This window comes from Megalops cyprinoides, chromosome 8 (assembly GCF_013368585.1).
Source record: "Megalops cyprinoides isolate fMegCyp1 chromosome 8, fMegCyp1.pri, whole genome shotgun sequence".
Classification (NCBI taxonomy): domain Eukaryota; kingdom Metazoa; phylum Chordata; class Actinopteri; order Elopiformes; family Megalopidae; genus Megalops; species Megalops cyprinoides.
Window position 1 is genome coordinate 29,422,656 of NC_050590.1, and position 17,709 is coordinate 29,440,364.

The window sequence follows — 17,709 nt, forward strand, 5'->3', positions numbered from 1 at the left end:
AAAATAACAGTGTTTGGGGGTCTCTGACTAGTTGTCGCACATTACACTTAATGTATTATCCAGGAGTGGAGTGCTGACTGCTGCTTGCTCCATTGTTAAATGACCTAGTTCTACACCAAATGTACAGGCCATCAGCACAGATCCTCTCCTTTAAAGTCTGCAGCGGGGATGGACTCTTTGGCTCGGCATGACACAAATAATCCCCCCCCACTGCCCCAGGTTTCAGCTGGAGGGTACTAAGAACAGGAGCATCACTGTGATTCTGAGAGGAGAGCATTTGTGTTACCCCCATGGTGAGAATTCAATCTTTGCCAAAAGTGTGCTGGCTCCTTTGCTTTCTCCCCTGTAAAGGCTCATCACAACCAGTTTGAGGATGTACGTAGGTGGGCTCCCCACACAAAGCTAGCAGCTCCCCTACCACCCAACCTGGATCGGATCAGCCTCTTTGTTTGCTTGCGTGCTTGCTGGTTACATCTCGGTTCTGACCGAAGTGGTTTAGCGTTGGACTGCTCTCTCTGCACACCAAACTCGATTAGTGAAGCTAAAGCCTTCATTAGCCCACAGTGGAGGAAGCCGAAGGGGCTTGTTTTGATTCCAAACACAATTACTTATTCAGCCTTCAGTCATCATTTTGTTGATTTTGTTTTACACTGACCAAACAGATTGTTTACAAAGGATCACAGAGAAGATAAATGCATTGCGAGAGAAACCTGTTAAAAACTGTTCTTCCAAAATAATTATTTTAAAAATGCCTTCAGAGTTCTTCCATGCCAGTTAACAAAGACAAACCCTGAAGAGGAAAAAGAAGGCATCAAGCCACTTCGAATACTATTTTCAAAACTTACATAGAGCTGCAAGTCTTCCCTGTTTTTTCATGAAAGTAAGTGTTACGCAAAAATACAGAGAAAGACCCACAAAGTGCTGCAGACATAATTTCCCATTATATTTTAAGGTGCCACAATTATTTATGGACATCTGAGTGATTCTGATGTACAATTAACCACTCCCTGCTTATGGCCTGTCATTAAAGGCTGCCTGCCTATCTGAATGCGCTTTGCTCATTTAAGTGTTTTCTAATTATGACAGACACGGCAGCCCCCACTGGGCACTGTGTAAAGCTAAGATATTTCCTAGCACTCTGCTTAGTGTGACACACTGTTCACCACCTTATTGATCACTGGGCCAGATTATCGCGCTAAATGAAGGACTCGTACAGCCAGATGACAAATGGACGGGTGCATGATTAGCATAGGATGGGTGTTGCAATCCCACTGATGGTCCTCGGATGCTCCACTGGGAAGCAAGCAGTACAACTGTGATAAATCAGCTGGAGTCCCCACCACCACCAACAGACACACATGCACACAAATACCCACACACATACTCATGATATAATTAAGCTTCATATTAGGGTGGAGTGGGGGAAGCATAGCTGAACGCTGGTCATTCATCAGTGTGTGTCATAAATAACCCCTCCATTCACCCATCGTATGTGGATACTGATCAGAGAATGCCATAACGTCAATCCATGGGGACTAAATCTGAGCCAGAGTTCATGAAATGAAGTGATGCCCATAACAGCATTTCAATTCTCACTTCTATCCACATATGGTAAAATACTTTTATTGTTCCACAAATAAGCAACTGATGGAGTGTTAATGCTATAGTCAGGTCATATTGATGACAATTTTAATTTTTATATAAAACTTACAAGAATGTAAAGGGTTGTTTATATAACTGCACATATAAACTGGGGCAAGCATATGTGCAACTTTGTTTATCAAATGCTCAGGGAGCAAACACAACGCACATCGTAGTCCTTGATCAAAGTTCTTTTTCTTCACTGTGATAGTAAATCTACAAGGAGCAATGCGTTAATGACCATTAAACTAACTCATCTCATCTTCACAGTGGTGCAGAATGAATTCCCACTAAAATTTTATATACTGTGTTTTATATACTTATTGGTTATAACCTGTATAATTTATATCTGAGCATTAGGATTATACTTTAAATTATGGAAGTAATTTATATGCATAACATCAGGTTTCTCTTTTTTTTCTTTTTCAAGGCTTGAAAATATTCAGTGAAGTAATGTTACTTTACAATCTGCGCATCAAGTGCTGTGATAAATTAATGGCATTTTTATTATTTTATGGTGTCATTAAATTTTTACTGATCACTCTGCCACAGTGGAGCAGTAAAGGACATGCAGCTCATGGGGACGTTGGCCGTCCAGGCAGGGGAGAGATGCTCACCACCCGTTTATGGTAAATAGTGTGCCATAAATGATATTTATAATGTGCATTACACGGGAGGAAATGGCCAAGGAACTTCTCTTGCACCCCTGCAGGAAGAAAGAGGGAACTGCACATGTGGAATGGGCATGGGGGGGCTAAATGACAGAAAGACAATGCATAAGATGGTCTAGTGCATCAGGTTCCCCTCCCATCCTGACTGCAGCCTCTGATTAGCCACTGCCCGTTCCCTCAAATGAATCCAGCATGCGGCCTTCAAGTCCACATCTAAAATTATAGTGACTCCCTCCAAGCAGAAGTGGAAAAAGGCAGCCACAATAATCCGATCCTCTCCACTCTCTCTCTTTTTTTGCCTCAAATTTGGTTACAACTGCATTTTATTCGACGGAGAATGGTTGCACAGTGAAGTAATGCCGGCGGAGGCCAATGGCAGCGCTGGTGGAACATATGAACTTTTAATCCAGATCCAAAGGGAGCCAACGCCGCTGCTCTAACGAAGGCTTTAATCACACAAACCACAGAACATGTGCCTGAAAACTGCTGCTCAGCCCACAGGACATATTTTGGGCAGTGGGGGTTGAGGAGGCTCTTTGCATTGTGCTGCTGGCCATCCTGTATTTACGCACCAAGATGCGGTCCACCACGCACTTCCCCCTCTTTTATAAATAGCATGTTGAAAGCAACATGCCTTCCAGTCATATGAGCACTCCTGACTGCTGTGAAAAACACAATCACTCATAAGGAACCTTAATATGTTAAAAGTGGATGCAGTTTTTCAGGAAAAAAGAACTTATAGAGTGTTTTACCTTTGCCTCACAAATGACCATTACATAAGAGAGCAAGGAAAAAGGGACAAATTGACCAAAAAGGGGTTCAAATGAGCAGGAGTGAACACCCCGTTTTTCTGTTATAGCCTGATGTGCGAAAGGACTGCCCTGCTTCCTCTGTGAAGTTCCATAATGAATGGTGCATGGGAACAAATTGACAAAATATTTTCACAAAATACTGCCGTTATCACCTTGTGCATTCAGTCTTTGCATGGCAGCTATCGCAGTCTACCAGGTGCATGGGGAGGCTCTGGAGCTACTGTGGAACGCTGTTTGACCATAATGGGACACAGACACTCTGGCACAGCCCAGACCAGCTGTCGGACTCTGTGGAGAGGTCACATGCAGCCCAAGTGCTGGACCTTAAGCTATCCTGACGTCCTGATGCTGGATTGAGGAGCTCTGTGCCGCAGCCAGATATAGACAAGGCCTGCACCTCAGTGCAAAGAGTCACATCCACTTCACCCCTCATCTGCCTTTAATCCCACATGTGCACCATCGCGGTGTTATTTATAATTTATGCAGCTCCCCAGTAGTTGGAGTTATGGGGCATTTAGATTTAAGCACATCCAGTTGTGTGGTAAGCCGGGGGCCTCTTTCATGAGGTCTGCAGCTCTGTATTCAAGAAAATACACCCCCTGTGCAAAGTCAATGGTGGAGGCAGGAGCCACACAGATCTGGGAACAGATCTTCCCTCTAAACACTGACCCAAGACCCTGTAGGACAAATCAGGCTAATTTTTTTTTTTTTGTGTTGGTTTTTTTAATGTCTCATATCCCGCTACTGCAACGGCACAGATTTGACTAGCCTGGACTGAAGTGAATTTCCAGCATCTTAGCTCAATTAGGCAGCAAGATCGACAGCAAATATGAGCTGTTCTGGGCATGCTGCCAACTTTGTAGCTTTTTTTGCTTTTAATGACATAAAATACCCTATCATCACACATTAAAGCCTGATTTTTACTAAGCTGTAACATGCACTGTATTCAGTGGTGCCCATATTCTCAATTTAGGAGACACCATACTGAATTAACCCCCTCTTAATCGGACCTCTCCTTTAAATTGCAAAGTACCAGTTTCCTTCATTTGTTCACTCCAGTGCTGGAATGGAGAGCTGCTGGAGAGTTTTTCTCACACTGATTTTATTCTGCACGGTGTTGAGATCATTAGCTCCCTGCTCTCTCCGGGTCTCCAGCTCCAAATGACCCTGAACTGTTGACTCGCTCCACCAGGAACAGTTAAGTCTGACTCCCATCACTCCCATATCAAGCATTTCATTTACAATCATAATAATCTCAATAATAAAAAACAATCTGCCGCACAGATCAGTCACAGCTGACTTGACAGAAACAGAGGCCTTTCTTTCCCATTTCTAAAGTTTCTGTCCCGATTCCGATATAAATGAGCCATTGTGGCTGCTTGCTGTCCCTGGCCCTTTGTTGTCTGCTCCCTGGTGCAAGTGCAGGGGCCCGTCACCGTTGTCGATGGCTGCCATATTTTAGCGATCTGTGACTTCACACGGTGATAGTGGAAAATCGTAGGTCAGAGACTGACTTGGGACACCATCTTCCTGTCTTCTGCTGTAACAAAGGCAATGGCATTTGTTCATACTAATGCACACATGCACATACCCACATGCCCACCCGGCCCCTCATGTAGAGAAAAAGGGGCTATTTTTACATCTTTGGCAGATGTGAACAATTGAGGAAAGCATTAAGGTAAGGCAATACTCAACAATGCCACTTGCTGGCCGCAGCCAGTGTCTGGGACCAGAACGTAATCAAATTTGGACGGCTGAGACCAACGTATGCCAGGATTTACACTGTGGCCAAAAAGCCGAGGTTGGCAATTTCCAAGACAGCAGTCGAAAAGGAGCAGAAAATTGCTTCCAGGGCTGCAGACCAGAGAAGATTATACTCTGACTCTTTGTGAGGGTTGGCCTGAATAGAGCCCTCGCACACAGAGAAAAAGAGAGAGAGAGGTGCACATTTGCTAGTTCCAGAGCAGGAATTTTGTGGCCTGCCAGCAAAGGCCCATTTGAATATACTCAGCACCCCTGCTACTGGGTAGGGAGAGCAAAAACTCCACTCGTCAATAATGTAGCAGGGAGATGGGTGGCTGGGGGCTGGAGTTGTTCAATAGGTTAACACAGTGACCTTTCACCTTTTGACTCCAGTTTGGAGTGAGTCAGCAGTGGATTACACATGATTGCCTTGCCCCTCCAGTGGCCTTATGCCTTGGATAAACAAAAGCTTTCCTTACAAGTCATTAAATTAAAATCTATAGTATTTATATAGTATTTATTAAATAATATATAAATAAATGTGTCTGATGTCTTCACCTTTGCTGTCAGCACTGTTAAACAGAGGTGCTTGTTTTTGGACTAGTGCTGATGTCTAACAGTGGAGATGCATGAATGGGCATGTAGGACAATGCACAGAAATGGTATTTAGTAGAGTGCCAGTACTGAAAAAGTGGCAGGCAGGACACTGAAAATGAGCGCAGAATTCTGGCAGGGTCATTGTTCCAGATTTATGCAATGTTAAAGCGACAGAACTGCATTGTAGTTTACCCTGGATGAGTGATTTAATTATGTTAACAAATTATATTAATATTAATAATGTTGAATAGCTCTAAAAGGGAACAGTAATAGGTCATGAAAGAATTTCCTTTTACTGATAATAGCCAAGTATAGATAGCCTGCTCTCATATTTTGTGAGCCATGAATATTTTAACATGTCCACCTTGAGGACAGGAGGGCTAATTGCAACCTCTCCTTTACCTCAGAGGGTGGCGGTGGAAAAAGAAAAAGAGGGTGGGTCTGAACAGCAGGAGCAAATTGTGGGCCTTCCCATTGTGCTCAGCAGCCACACTTTGTATTAAAAGATAAATTGATCCATCTGTAAGCAGCACTTAGCCCCACTCTCTGGCTCAGGTCGTTATACTGGGATAAATCAATATTTAATATCCCCTCCAACCGCCCCAGCAGATGATTTTAACCTCTCCTTAATCCCATTTAAGTTACCTTTCCAGAACCTTCATGTAAGCTTTCACAGTGATAAACTTCCAAACAGCCAACTGGGAAGGGAGCTATTAGGAAGTGTCCAGCATTTATGTCAGGTGAGGCACTCCCCTGAAATATTAATATTCTGAAACTGACCAAAGCAAAAGCTCTTATCTGGAACATACAAAGCTGCTCAGACTTGGAATGTGCTGGGGAGGGTCAGGTATGAGAAATCTGGCTTCCGGGCTGAATTAAATAATTTTTCTACACTTCTGTCTGCGGATGCACTGTCTTGTTTCCCTCTAGTGATGTGTGATGTGTAGCCACACCCTCCATGCCCTGATAAGAAACTGCATCAGATGGATGGTATGACATTGGTATTAATCAGGATTTTTATTAGCCTGTGAAGGGGCATTTGTGCGTTTTAAACACAGACTTAAGACATGGGGGTTGGCTCTGTAGCCACCCCCTCTTATTCCCCCCATTCCAACAGATCCTGAGCATGTGACTAGGTGGGGTTTCCTGATCACAAATAGTGAAATGATGCCCAGTCATGGATGCTCACTGGATTTCTCCTGGCACAGGCAGCAGATGTGGTTCTCTGAGCTGGGAGGGAGTTAAAATGAAAGTGAATAACATAAAGCTAGGGCGTCCATGGTGTGTGTGGCTACCTACAGTGATGAGATGACATAATAGTGACAAAGTGTCTAACCTCAAGCAGTTCCTCACTCCTCAACACAGCAGTCTCTTATTATTTGTTTGCATTGTCACATCGAAGGATCTCATGACAGCACACTAAGTCACAGCCTTTATGCCTATTCTTTCCTCCTGTGTAAACTTGAGAACACACCTTGTATTGTGCTGTTAGCACAGATGTGAAAAGTGGAAAAACTAAAGAATAATCCACACTGCTTGGCTGAGCTGAGCGGTTAAAAACTGGTTGACAGGAACCGCACACAATGGATTCAAAACAGAAATGAACAAACAGGAGGGAGGGTGAGTGCTAAGCTCCACCTGGTGAGGACAATGCAAAGATAGGTGTGCGCCTGTTGCCTGTTGACAACCCTCCTTTTCAAGTATTGTTCGGGCAACACATTCACATCATGTCCCAACGCATTCTCTCGTGCATGGCTGACCACAGAAGCACCTTTTTGTGTCTAATAACCCTCACAGACAACAGAGGGACCTCCGTGTGTGTTCGTGTGTGTGTGCAATTGCGTACATGTGTGCATGTGAGCAGGGAGTAGCCCCCCTTCACACTCATACACACCCATTGTTGCAGCATTGACTTGCCTCAGTCACCTTACTGGAAGTTTCACACTAAATTTCACAAAGGAACAGAAACAAAGGCCATTTGGAAATTGTGCACGGTAGAGATAAGGAATTTTTGACATGGCTGCAATCATGAAAAGTGTTCATTTGCTTACAAGCCTTTGGAAATGAGTCATTTTTAGATTTGTATGTAGGCGACATTAGTAGTCTTGCCCTCCACTTTGTGTTCCCCCTGGATGCCTCTGAGAATGATGGTGGATTTCTATTAAATGGGTCTGTAAAGATTGTAAACATACGTGTTCAAAAGAGGGAGGAAACAAGCAAAATGCCAGAATGGCATAAAGATTGTTAGGTAACACTATATAACAAACAACAACAAACATTGCCACTAACTTACAGGAAACAACTATTTTTAGAATTTCCAAAATGAATGTTTCATCAGGGACCTTACGCCATAAACCTAATTTTCAAGTTATTTGGTTTGCCAGGACAAATGGCACTCAAAAACAGTGAGTTGATCTTGACATACTTTGGGTACCTTTTAATGTATTCCACCAAGCAAGGAAGCACACTTCTCAAGTCGTTTTTTTTTACCCCTAATTCCAAATTAAATAAACTAAATCAAAATAGATATTCATAGGCTTTTTTATATGTACATTGACCTACTTGAGGCTGGTGGTTGAAAGTGTCAGGTGGTGAAATATTAATGAATCTACGCTCCCAGTTCCTGCTTGCTCCTCATAGCCAACTGGCAATATGGCATCAATCACTTGGAAGATGGTGTTTTTTTTTTCACTCCTTGATTGACTCATCGATTGAAGATATTTTTAAAGGGAATCCCTGGGAGCATGAGAACTCCTGCTACAAAGCAGGCCCTGTCCCGCACCGGGGGCCGAAGAGGGCACAGGGCTGCTTTAATTGGGCAGAGACATCACAGTTTGCCCACCCTGGACAGCAGAGGACCCACAGTGCCCTCGCTTCCCCTTCCACGCGGACAAGATGCACCAGCACCAACAGAACCCGCTGTCTGCTCTACCAATCAGACCAATCAGTCTTGGTAGCTACAGAGGGGAACATTTCTGAAAACACTTTCTCAAGAATTTGGGCTCAGGAAAAAACACTTGAGTCCATAGTTTTGTTCTGTATGTGTGTGTGTGTGTGTGTGCACATTCACACATGCGTGAGTGTGATGCAGATGTTGTTCCCACCTTGTCAACCCTGCAGTTGTTGAGGCCCATGCCGCTGAGGGCAGACAGCTTTGAGTCAATGCTCTGCTGGTGGTGCTGAAGCTGTTCTCTCTGGATTTGCTCCCTCATCTTACGGGCCTCCTGGATGGCCTTCATCACTGCGTCCTGGTCTCCAAACAGCGCAGTGGAGTTCAGGCTGGACAGGATGTCTGCAGACACAGGATGCAGCCATCAGCTGAAGCAAGGTGTATAACAGTGTGTTGCCCTAATGGCAACACCACTCTAGGTAACCTCACGGTTATAAGTCACAGCGACAAGGGAAGGCAAGTTTCAGAGAGACATGGCATGGTGTCTTAAGAGTTGTCTTCCCTTTTCTCCTGTTACCTAGGAACTACTTTGTGTGTGTGTGTGTTTTTTAAATGAGGTAGCAAGCTTGCTGTTTTGCCCTCTTCGTCTAATTAACAGATCAAAGTGATATGAGACCGGGTAGCAGTTACAAAAAAAGCACAGAAATAGAAGAAAAACAAACACGGTTACTGTTTTAAAAGCCCTGGTCATGGAGATCCAAGAATATGGAAATATATGCAGGCCAGCTAAATTGTTCTGGTGTAATGAGAGGTTTTAGACTGCATTTAATGACATATAGCTGAGGTTGGATAAAAAGGCTTAATATGGGGGGGACAATAACACCCAAGAGCTCTTCCAAATAAATAACACACAACTAGCTCCAACAACTCTCAGAGTCTTAGATACAGGAGGGTTTTGAATAGTAAGCACTTACAGTGGTGCCAGTCACTCATGTTGACTTGAAATAGAAATCTATCAACTGTTTCATTAGCATAAATAATGACCAACAGTCAGAGGATTGCGCAGGACTGGCTGAAGTTATTCCCTTCACTGTCCCTGCACCAAATGTGCTCAAGTTCCCAATTTCTTGATCTAAATGTGCAAAATCAGAGAAAAGTACAGATTATGACAAGCAGTCCTATAACAAATGTTTGTTGCCACAGGTTGTTTGGCAAGGGGAAAAACAGTTCATGAGAACCCTTCCCTAAAGTCATTAAGACTATTATCATCAATGGCCTTATTTGAGGGCTAAATTTGACCCTCTCCTCACTAAAGCCTGGAATGTCCCTTAACACCGGGGTGTGACTTTTGACTTCTGGCATTGGGATTTATGAGCTATTCTGAGAACAGAACCCTTCACCGAGTGATTTATAAATGCTTGCTTCTCTATGTCTAGCAACATCATTCCCTGGGTTTAATAGCACGCTTTCAGAGAGCCTTTCCACCAGTGTGTGAAGCAGTGCATTGTGAATGTGCTTGTTTGTAAGAGTGTGTATGTGTACACATGCCCACGTGTGTGTTTGTGGGCATGTATGTACTATGGGTATATATGTGTGTGCATTTAAGGGTGTTTTAGTGTATATGAGTGTGTGTGTGCATGTGTGCAGGTGTGCATGCGTGCCAATGTGCGTGCGTGCGTGCGTTCGTTTGTGTGTGTGTATCTCTTACCCAGAGAGGAGCCCCGTCCCATGCCAGCCCCAATGGGGCTGGGGATTCCACCCTTAGTCAGACTGTTGGGGCTGGTCTTGCTGCCTGGAAACAGGCTGTGTGTGGGGGACGTGGGGGACTTGACTGACTCGGCTATTTTGGGCCGAGCAGAGAGGTTGAGGGGCTGTGTTCCCTCATCCTGCTGTGGAGGGAGACAGAGGAGACAGACATGAGCAAGAGCCCTCCATTAGAGCACTCTCACACCTACCACACGAGACAATGCTGTCGGCTCATAGCACTGAGCGTACTAATTACCCAACTCCTCTAAGGCTGCAGCTCCTCATTCATCTCCCGGCTCTTTGCCATCATGGCTTCCTCAGAGTCACTGGGCCGCTTTGTTTAGACTAATTACTGCAGGTACTGCCTCTCAATACAGCTTCATTTTCCCTACTCTGTTCCCAGGTTACCTCTTTCTGGTATTATTGCAAAAAAGGTTCAAAAACATCAAACAAAGCCACTTAGGTGTGCAAATAAATAAAGGATTACAGTACTTAGGCACATCAAATATTGACAACTGAGAGCATAATTTCCTGATACTACCATATGCCACATTTTTTTCATTACACAATTCTTTTCACAAAGCATTTGCATTAAAATGCCATCCATATCCATTTGCTGCTTTAAATACATATTGCACACTTCAGTACATTGGAATGTGTTCTTTTGTTTTTAAGGCCAGGCAGGGTAATACAGTGCATGAATTCCAAGAGCTAACTGGGCACAACCTTTATAACAGCGGGGTCTGAGTTAAACATGTTTACTTGGCCGATTGGAGTAGATGTCAATTTGCGGAATGATTCCAAGCGGAATAGCCTGTCAGACCCAGGGAGAGCTCTTTTGGCCATTCAGCAGAAGGCTGTGTGAGGTGAGCTTCCACTTGGTTTGTGGCTGCTCATCAGAACCTGGGCACATCAGCACAGTGCAGGGCAGTAAAGGCATTGTTGAGGCTGATGGGATATGAGCTGCAGTGTCCCCCAGGGCACTGTACTTGGCCCCCACGCAGGAAGCATTGTTTATCTGAGAGTACCAGTGACCTGGCAAAGCGGTGAATGTCACACACGCACCAGTGGATGCCAGGGTGGAGATGGCCACAACAAGCACTGTTTCTAGGATAGTGTTTTCAGACAAGATTATTATAATGTTTAGGATTTAACTGCATCAGGTTTCAAAGCTGAAGTGCTTCCTTGTGGAAAACATATGGCCTAGCACAGCCCAGTCTCCAAGGCTAGATACTGCAGTGGTAATTACTGTTTGCCATTCAATAAAGCTAAAAGTGGATGTATAAAGCACTCAACTATCTCATTAACCTAAAGATGTCTGCTGAAGTGGCCAGGAGACCTCCAGCATTTGGCAGCATTTTTCTCATTCTTTACATTGAAAGTTCATGACTGGATTGCATTTTGTTCAGGAATTCTGAGCAAATTGAAGCAGCAACCAGAAAAATAAATTAAGAGCCATATTAAAATAGCCACAAGAGCTGCAGCAGTGGGAATATTTGTGTCAGATCCTAACAGTGCCCTTTCTCTCACAAACACTAACTGACATGGATCCAATTTAGTGATCATCCAGAGTAGACAGCGCAATGCTGTCCTGCGGTTTGGGCCCCCTGGGGCAATATGCCAGGAATACGGGGAGCGATGTTTGTCAACAGGGCAAACTGAATAGGTTCCCAGTACAGCACACTACTGTTTAATGACATGATTTATGTCCCCTCTCTATTGTGATACTCTTTTAAACTTTTCCAAATGGACGCGTGTTTCTCATTACAGTTCCATTGAATAAAGATGATGCATACTCTCTCTGCTCTCAAGAGGAGTGCAGGACCATATGGCACTGAATACCCTGGAGGGGCTGCTGTTTGTTATTTAAGTACAAAAAAAATCATGAAAACATTTTCACTTTATTAATACATTTTCAGTGCAGTGCACTGTTGTTGTAAGTTTTGTTTAGTCCCTGTTGACACAGAAAAGACTGCGCTTGTCTTTGTCATCACAAGCCATGTGTTCCAAGAAAGAATTGCTCTCCGGGAACAACCATAGCCATAGCAACCATGTCCACAGAGTTATGGCCAGGAGGAGAGAGGGCCTAGTTAAAGCCCTCAAGATTGATGGCCTCCAAAGTGTTGAGCAAAGCACCATTGAGCTCCAAGCCCCAGTACCTTTACTGATTTACTGAAATAGCACAGAGGGGTGGATTGGGTCAAGCACCTCTCCACCATAGTGAAAGAAGGTGTGCCCTCTGCTCAGGGGTGGGGCTTACCTTCACTTGAGTGATAGGGCTGGAGGATCTCTTCTCGCTCTTGAGGCCAGTGGGCGAAATGGGTCCAGTCGAGTTGGGGGGCTGTGGGAGAGACGCCATCTTGGCTCCAGGAGAGACCTGCATGCTGGCCAGTTGGGCGGCATACAGTTGCTGCGGGAAGGAAACCGACACAGCGTTAACGTCCAGAGCCAGCCACCATTCAAAGCTTTTCCTCCCTTTTCCTCTTTTTTTCCATCCTGGCAGGGGCCCTCCATGAAAGGTTTTAACTGTATATTAAAGCTTGAATCCAGGGGAAGACAGCAGCCTTCAAACCACACAGCGATGGCTTCAGTACAACGGCCTTGGATTGAGATTTTTCCCCTCATCAGAGGTTCCTCTCCCAGACTGAATGCAAGACTGTTGTTAGATCTGATTTCTCCCACGTCTCGCTGTTGGGCTTCCTGGAGCTCGTAGCCATAACGAGTAACAACAAGGACACCTGAGACGTCCCTCTGTGTAACGCCACACTCTCAGGAAATCAAAGAAAGTTGGACAGCCCTCACAGGCCGTATTAAACACAAATAAAAAGGCCTGACCCAGAACAAAAAGCATGGATGTCATAGTGCTTATTTTTCTTGGACTGAAATCTGTAACTGAACCAACCTTTGGTGATGTGTGATTCACGCAAATATGTGGTCTGAATGATTGGTGGGGCGCAAAATGTCAATCATCTAGCCACACAACGATAGGTTTATCTCTCTGTGATTGTGAGGGCTGATATTTATACCGCCAGGGCAAATGTCTGATGAGCGCTGATTCAAACGCTTCTGGATCCAGATTTGGACTTTTTAACCAGATCTGGGTATTTTTTAGGAAGGCAGAACAGGAGGAATTCATTACAAAGGAGCTATTACTGAAGTGTTTCATTAACCAGTTGTTTACTGTAGAAATTTACAAGATGATACCAGTGTGGAATGTACAGAGAGAGAAAAATCTGTATCATGTCCAAACTTCCAGGCACCGCAGTCACATTCTGGCAAAGTCCGATCACCAGGAGACACAAAGTCAACAACTGGAAGCTGAGAACATACTGTACTTCATCCCTTTGTGGCCAAAATGCTGACAGCTTTTAAATTACAAATTGACAAACAGACCTGAAAATCCCAGAGCTCCGAAACCTTTCCAACTGGCTTTTTGCTCATTTTGTGCTAATTTGACTAAATCCAAATGACTGCTCTATTATTTTCCCTCCATCAATAACAGTTTTGATACCCCAGCACAATAATGTGCCCACTGAAGTGCTACTGTATATTTCCAAAGTGCACAGTAAATAACTGGGGTCAAGCACAACAGTGTTTTCCTCCCCGCCTCCACTCTCTCTCGGGGGCTGCACTTCTTTCAGCCTTATGGGTGGCTATTGATTGGCGACCAGGAAAATGGTTAAATAGGTTTTTGTCTTCTTCAGCAAGTGGTGAGGATTGGGCAAAAATGAGCTGCCTGTTCAACGACCTCCTCAGAGTGAAACCTAAATGCAGCCCTTTCAGGCCCCAGTTCAGGGGGAGATACCGCAGCATGGAGGGAGCAGGACACACGCCCGCTGCCCTGCTTTCCATCCCTTTCATCACCCTAAATAAGAGTCTTTGTCTCACCACACCTCCAGACCAGGTGGACAGTCCAGTTTCTTTGGGGGAGACCTTAATTCATGCATAGAAGTAGCCAAACCCGTAAAACATTTACCTAGTTTACACAAGCCTTACTTTTTACAATTCATTCTATGCTGCCCTCTACTCTGAACGAACCTCCTTCGACCATGCCAATGATTCTCCTTTACTGGTCCTTGAGCCATTGGTCAAAGTGTGTCCGTATAGCACAGTGAGCATTTTAAGGCCCCCCCCCCCAAAAAAAAAAACATTTCCATTGCAGAGCTCAACCACACACGTTCTTCATTTATTAACAGGGGGGAAGACGTGCTGACCGCATCGCGATGGTGGCCCAGCACTGCCTTCAACTGCACAGACGGAGCTGAAACTTTTTGTCGAGAGGCACATCTCATGATGTAAACACATATGTCTGCTATACGAAACTTTATCTTTTGCACATTAGCGCCGCACAAAGGGGTCATTCTTTTAGCAGACCTGGGGCGAACAGCGCTACATCAGTAGTGGGAACGACAGGCCCCTAGTAGTAGTAGTTTCCCACTGCGAAAGGCCCTGACCAAATACACCCCCCAAAACAGTTGCTCATTGGTTTTAGGACACCTCCCCCTGCCAAAATAGTTTTTTTTAAATATCACTTGTAGTGATCATAGCAATGTAAAGTTCACATAACAGGCTGTGGTGTGTAACGACTGTTTTGATTGTTACAGGCTTTTTTGGAGGTGATGGTGGTTGTGAGGTGGCGGTGGGGTGGGGCATGGTGTGGCTTTAATCCTGATTCGTTTGTGAATATGGAAGAACATCCCGATGTGGCTCTAGGCTACTTGGGGGGCTCTGGGTGGGAGCTGAAGCATTGTCTGTTGGACAGATGTTTGTTAACAGTGCTGTAGATGGGCAGAGACCCTGACCTTGGACAGAGAGAACTTCATTGTTCCGGAAAAGAGCATAATTTAGCTTCACTACAAATTAGAGACAGCAAGCCTGCCTTTTGTGAGGACTGATTAATGGGTCTCAGCTTATGGTGACACACACGGGCTGCCCAGTGCTGTTTTACAGCCAGATACCAGAATTTAGGAAAATAGAAGCAATCAAAGGGCAGGAAGTGAGCAGTGCACTGGGAAAGATTCCTGGATGTTCTGGTCAGGGGTGACACACAGAAACACATGCAGCTGCTCCTGCAACAATGTAAGAAAGCAGTCGCTCAATGCCTGAGAAGAGATGAGGCTTAAGCCTCCCTCAGTGACTCCAGCATGAAGTCACTGAGCTAGACACATGTTCAGAGACTCTGACTGGGGGACATCTGCCCGGTTTCACCAAGACCCTCCCCCCACCCCCATCCTCCGCCATCTTGCCTCACCACAGCGGCAGAAGTTTTCGGCCATAACGAGGGTCAAGCTGAAAGTCAATGGCTAAACAGGGACTGGGGGCTAGGCTGTTCTGGCTCCATGCCGCTGACCAACAGAGCAGCGACATTTCAGATCTCACTTCTCTTCCTCCTCTAATCATTGACAGTGTTTAATTCTGAACCCTTATCGTGTTCAAGGAAAACACATGTAGATGCACCTCACTCCATTGAGGCTAGGGGGCTCTCCATAGACTCATTACTTTCTACCAGCTCTCTAAAGTACAGTACTGTATGCATGAGGAATCAAAAACACTTAAAACAGAAACAGTTAATAGATGCTTTCAAGACACAGAGCTTACAGTGTTTGTACCCATGCGTGTCTTTCCTCTTCAAATGATCTGTCAAATGTCAGTGTTTGTCTTTTGCTGTTTTTAAACTCCAGGTTATTATTTCACTAAACACTTTCCTGAAATCAATCATACAAGCAAAGAGAAAAGTTTCCTTTCTCATTATTTTCTTGGTAGACTTGACTCAACAAGGGGGCACCACCTCTACCTCTCCCCCTCTCCGCCTCTGCTGTGCTGGTGAGCTCAGACGTACTGCCCCCAGTGGCCCCTGGGGGATGCTGCTATTTCTGCCATATCACAGAAACATGAACAAAAGACAGTCACAGAACAAAGCTCCAGCAGCATAACGGAGACTCTCTCCAGTACAGCTACAGCTACATTTTTACCCTGAGTATGTGTGTGTGTGTTTGTGTGTGTGCATTGCATGTGTGTGTATGTATATTTATAAGTGTCTGTGTGTGTGTAGGTGTGCATGTGTGTGTGGGTGCAGGTGTGCATAAGGAGGGCTGCTGGGAGGACATGCAGAGCTCATCTCCTTGTACAGTTTCAGCAGGAGGAGGCCTCAGAGAAAGGGCTTGATCCACACCAGTGACTGAGGTAATACCTTTGTCCACTTGAGCATTAAATGACTCACTGCAATACAGCTTAGTTAGACAGAGAGAAAGAGAGAGACCTGGGAAATGGCACTTTTCAATTCACTCTCCTGTGCTGCAGATGTACCCCCCACCTCTCCTAGCACCATGACACCAGCCCCCACTTCTACCTCTCTCCCTCACATACACACACACTTTACACACACTCCTCCTTGCCTCTACCGTTCCCTTGCTCTCTCTCTCCACCTCCCTTGTACACCACCTTTCTCGTTCACTGCTCAAACTCTAGCTCTTTCACTCTTTTCCCCCATCTGTTTCTCTATTCCTCCCTCCAGAACACATTTCAGAGAGTAGGCCACCAAAGGCCTGACATGGGTTCAGCTGGTTAGCCTCTGCTAATTAAAAGTTGCTCATCTGGTGGGCTCCCGAGTGGCTCAGTCGGTAAAAGCACTCGTTCCGAGTGCAGACTGAAAGCTATGGCCCGGGTTCGATCCCGACCGTGTCACTAGCTGACAGTGACCGGGAGCTCACAGGCAGAACATATTGGCTTCATTCCGCCCGGGAAAGGGGTGGGTACGTGGGCAGGGGCTTCGGTCCCATTAGCAACAGCGACCCCTGCTGGTCGATCAGGCGCCTGTGGTCCACGTGCCAAAGCTGCATATGAAATGTCTTCCTCGGACTCATCTCTGTGCTAGCTTGGCTTGTGGACAGCAGTGCGAAAAAGAAGCAGCAGCTGACATCATGTGTCTCGGAGGAGGGCAAGTACTTGTCCACGCTCTCCCGGATTGACAGTGGGGGTTGAGCAATGGGACCGAACATCGATGACAAATTGGGCATTCCAAATTGGGGAGAAAATGGAAAAATGAAAAAAAAAAAGTTGCTCATCTGGAGTTGCTGAAGGTGGAAGAGTGAGAGGTAATGGTTTCCCCCTGTGACAATGCCACGCCAAGATGACACAGATCACACAATGACACCCCAACACACAACCACAAGACTATCAAAACAAGGTACTCTACTACTACATCCTCTATCAATGAAATGAAAATGTTTTGAAAAACTCTAAAGTTCATGTCAAATATAGAATTGTTTGTCATTTAAATTGAGATCAGAAAGGTTTAGAATGACTAAAGCCTATGGGTGGTCTTTCCCAGGTAGAGTGACTGGGCAGCACAAATATGCATGAGAAAGTTTTTTCTTTGCACTGATGTGTTTTTCAATCTGAAATAAAAAGACTGGGGGAGAGAGGGAGAGGGAGGATAGGGGACAGACTATGGGGCAGCAGCCCTTAACAGGATCACTACTGGCTATGTAAGACAACAAAAACATCTCTCTAAAGAAAAACATATTCCTGCATCTTGTTTGTTCTTGAACAGTGAGGGGGGAGCTCTATGACAGATGTCATGAAAAGCAGTGGCAGATTTGAGTGGCGT

At 45.0% G+C, this 17,709-nt stretch overlaps 1 protein-coding gene across 8 annotated transcripts in view; it reads right to left on the reverse strand.

Moving 5' to 3' along the window:
- LOC118781774 (transcription factor SOX-6-like) overlaps positions 1-17,709 on the reverse strand; it is a 169,655-nt gene that overhangs the window by 13,240 nt on the left and 138,706 nt on the right. For all 8 annotated transcript variants that reach the window (XM_036534832.1, XM_036534831.1, XM_036534835.1 and 5 more), the window contains 3 exons: positions 12,361-12,510; positions 10,063-10,243; positions 8,569-8,756 (listed from right to left, as the gene is read on the reverse strand). In XM_036534832.1, coding sequence (XP_036390725.1) covers positions 8,569-8,756; positions 10,063-10,243; positions 12,361-12,510 — 519 coding nt within the window. The remainder of the gene's footprint in view (positions 1-8,568; positions 8,757-10,062; positions 10,244-12,360; positions 12,511-17,709) is intronic.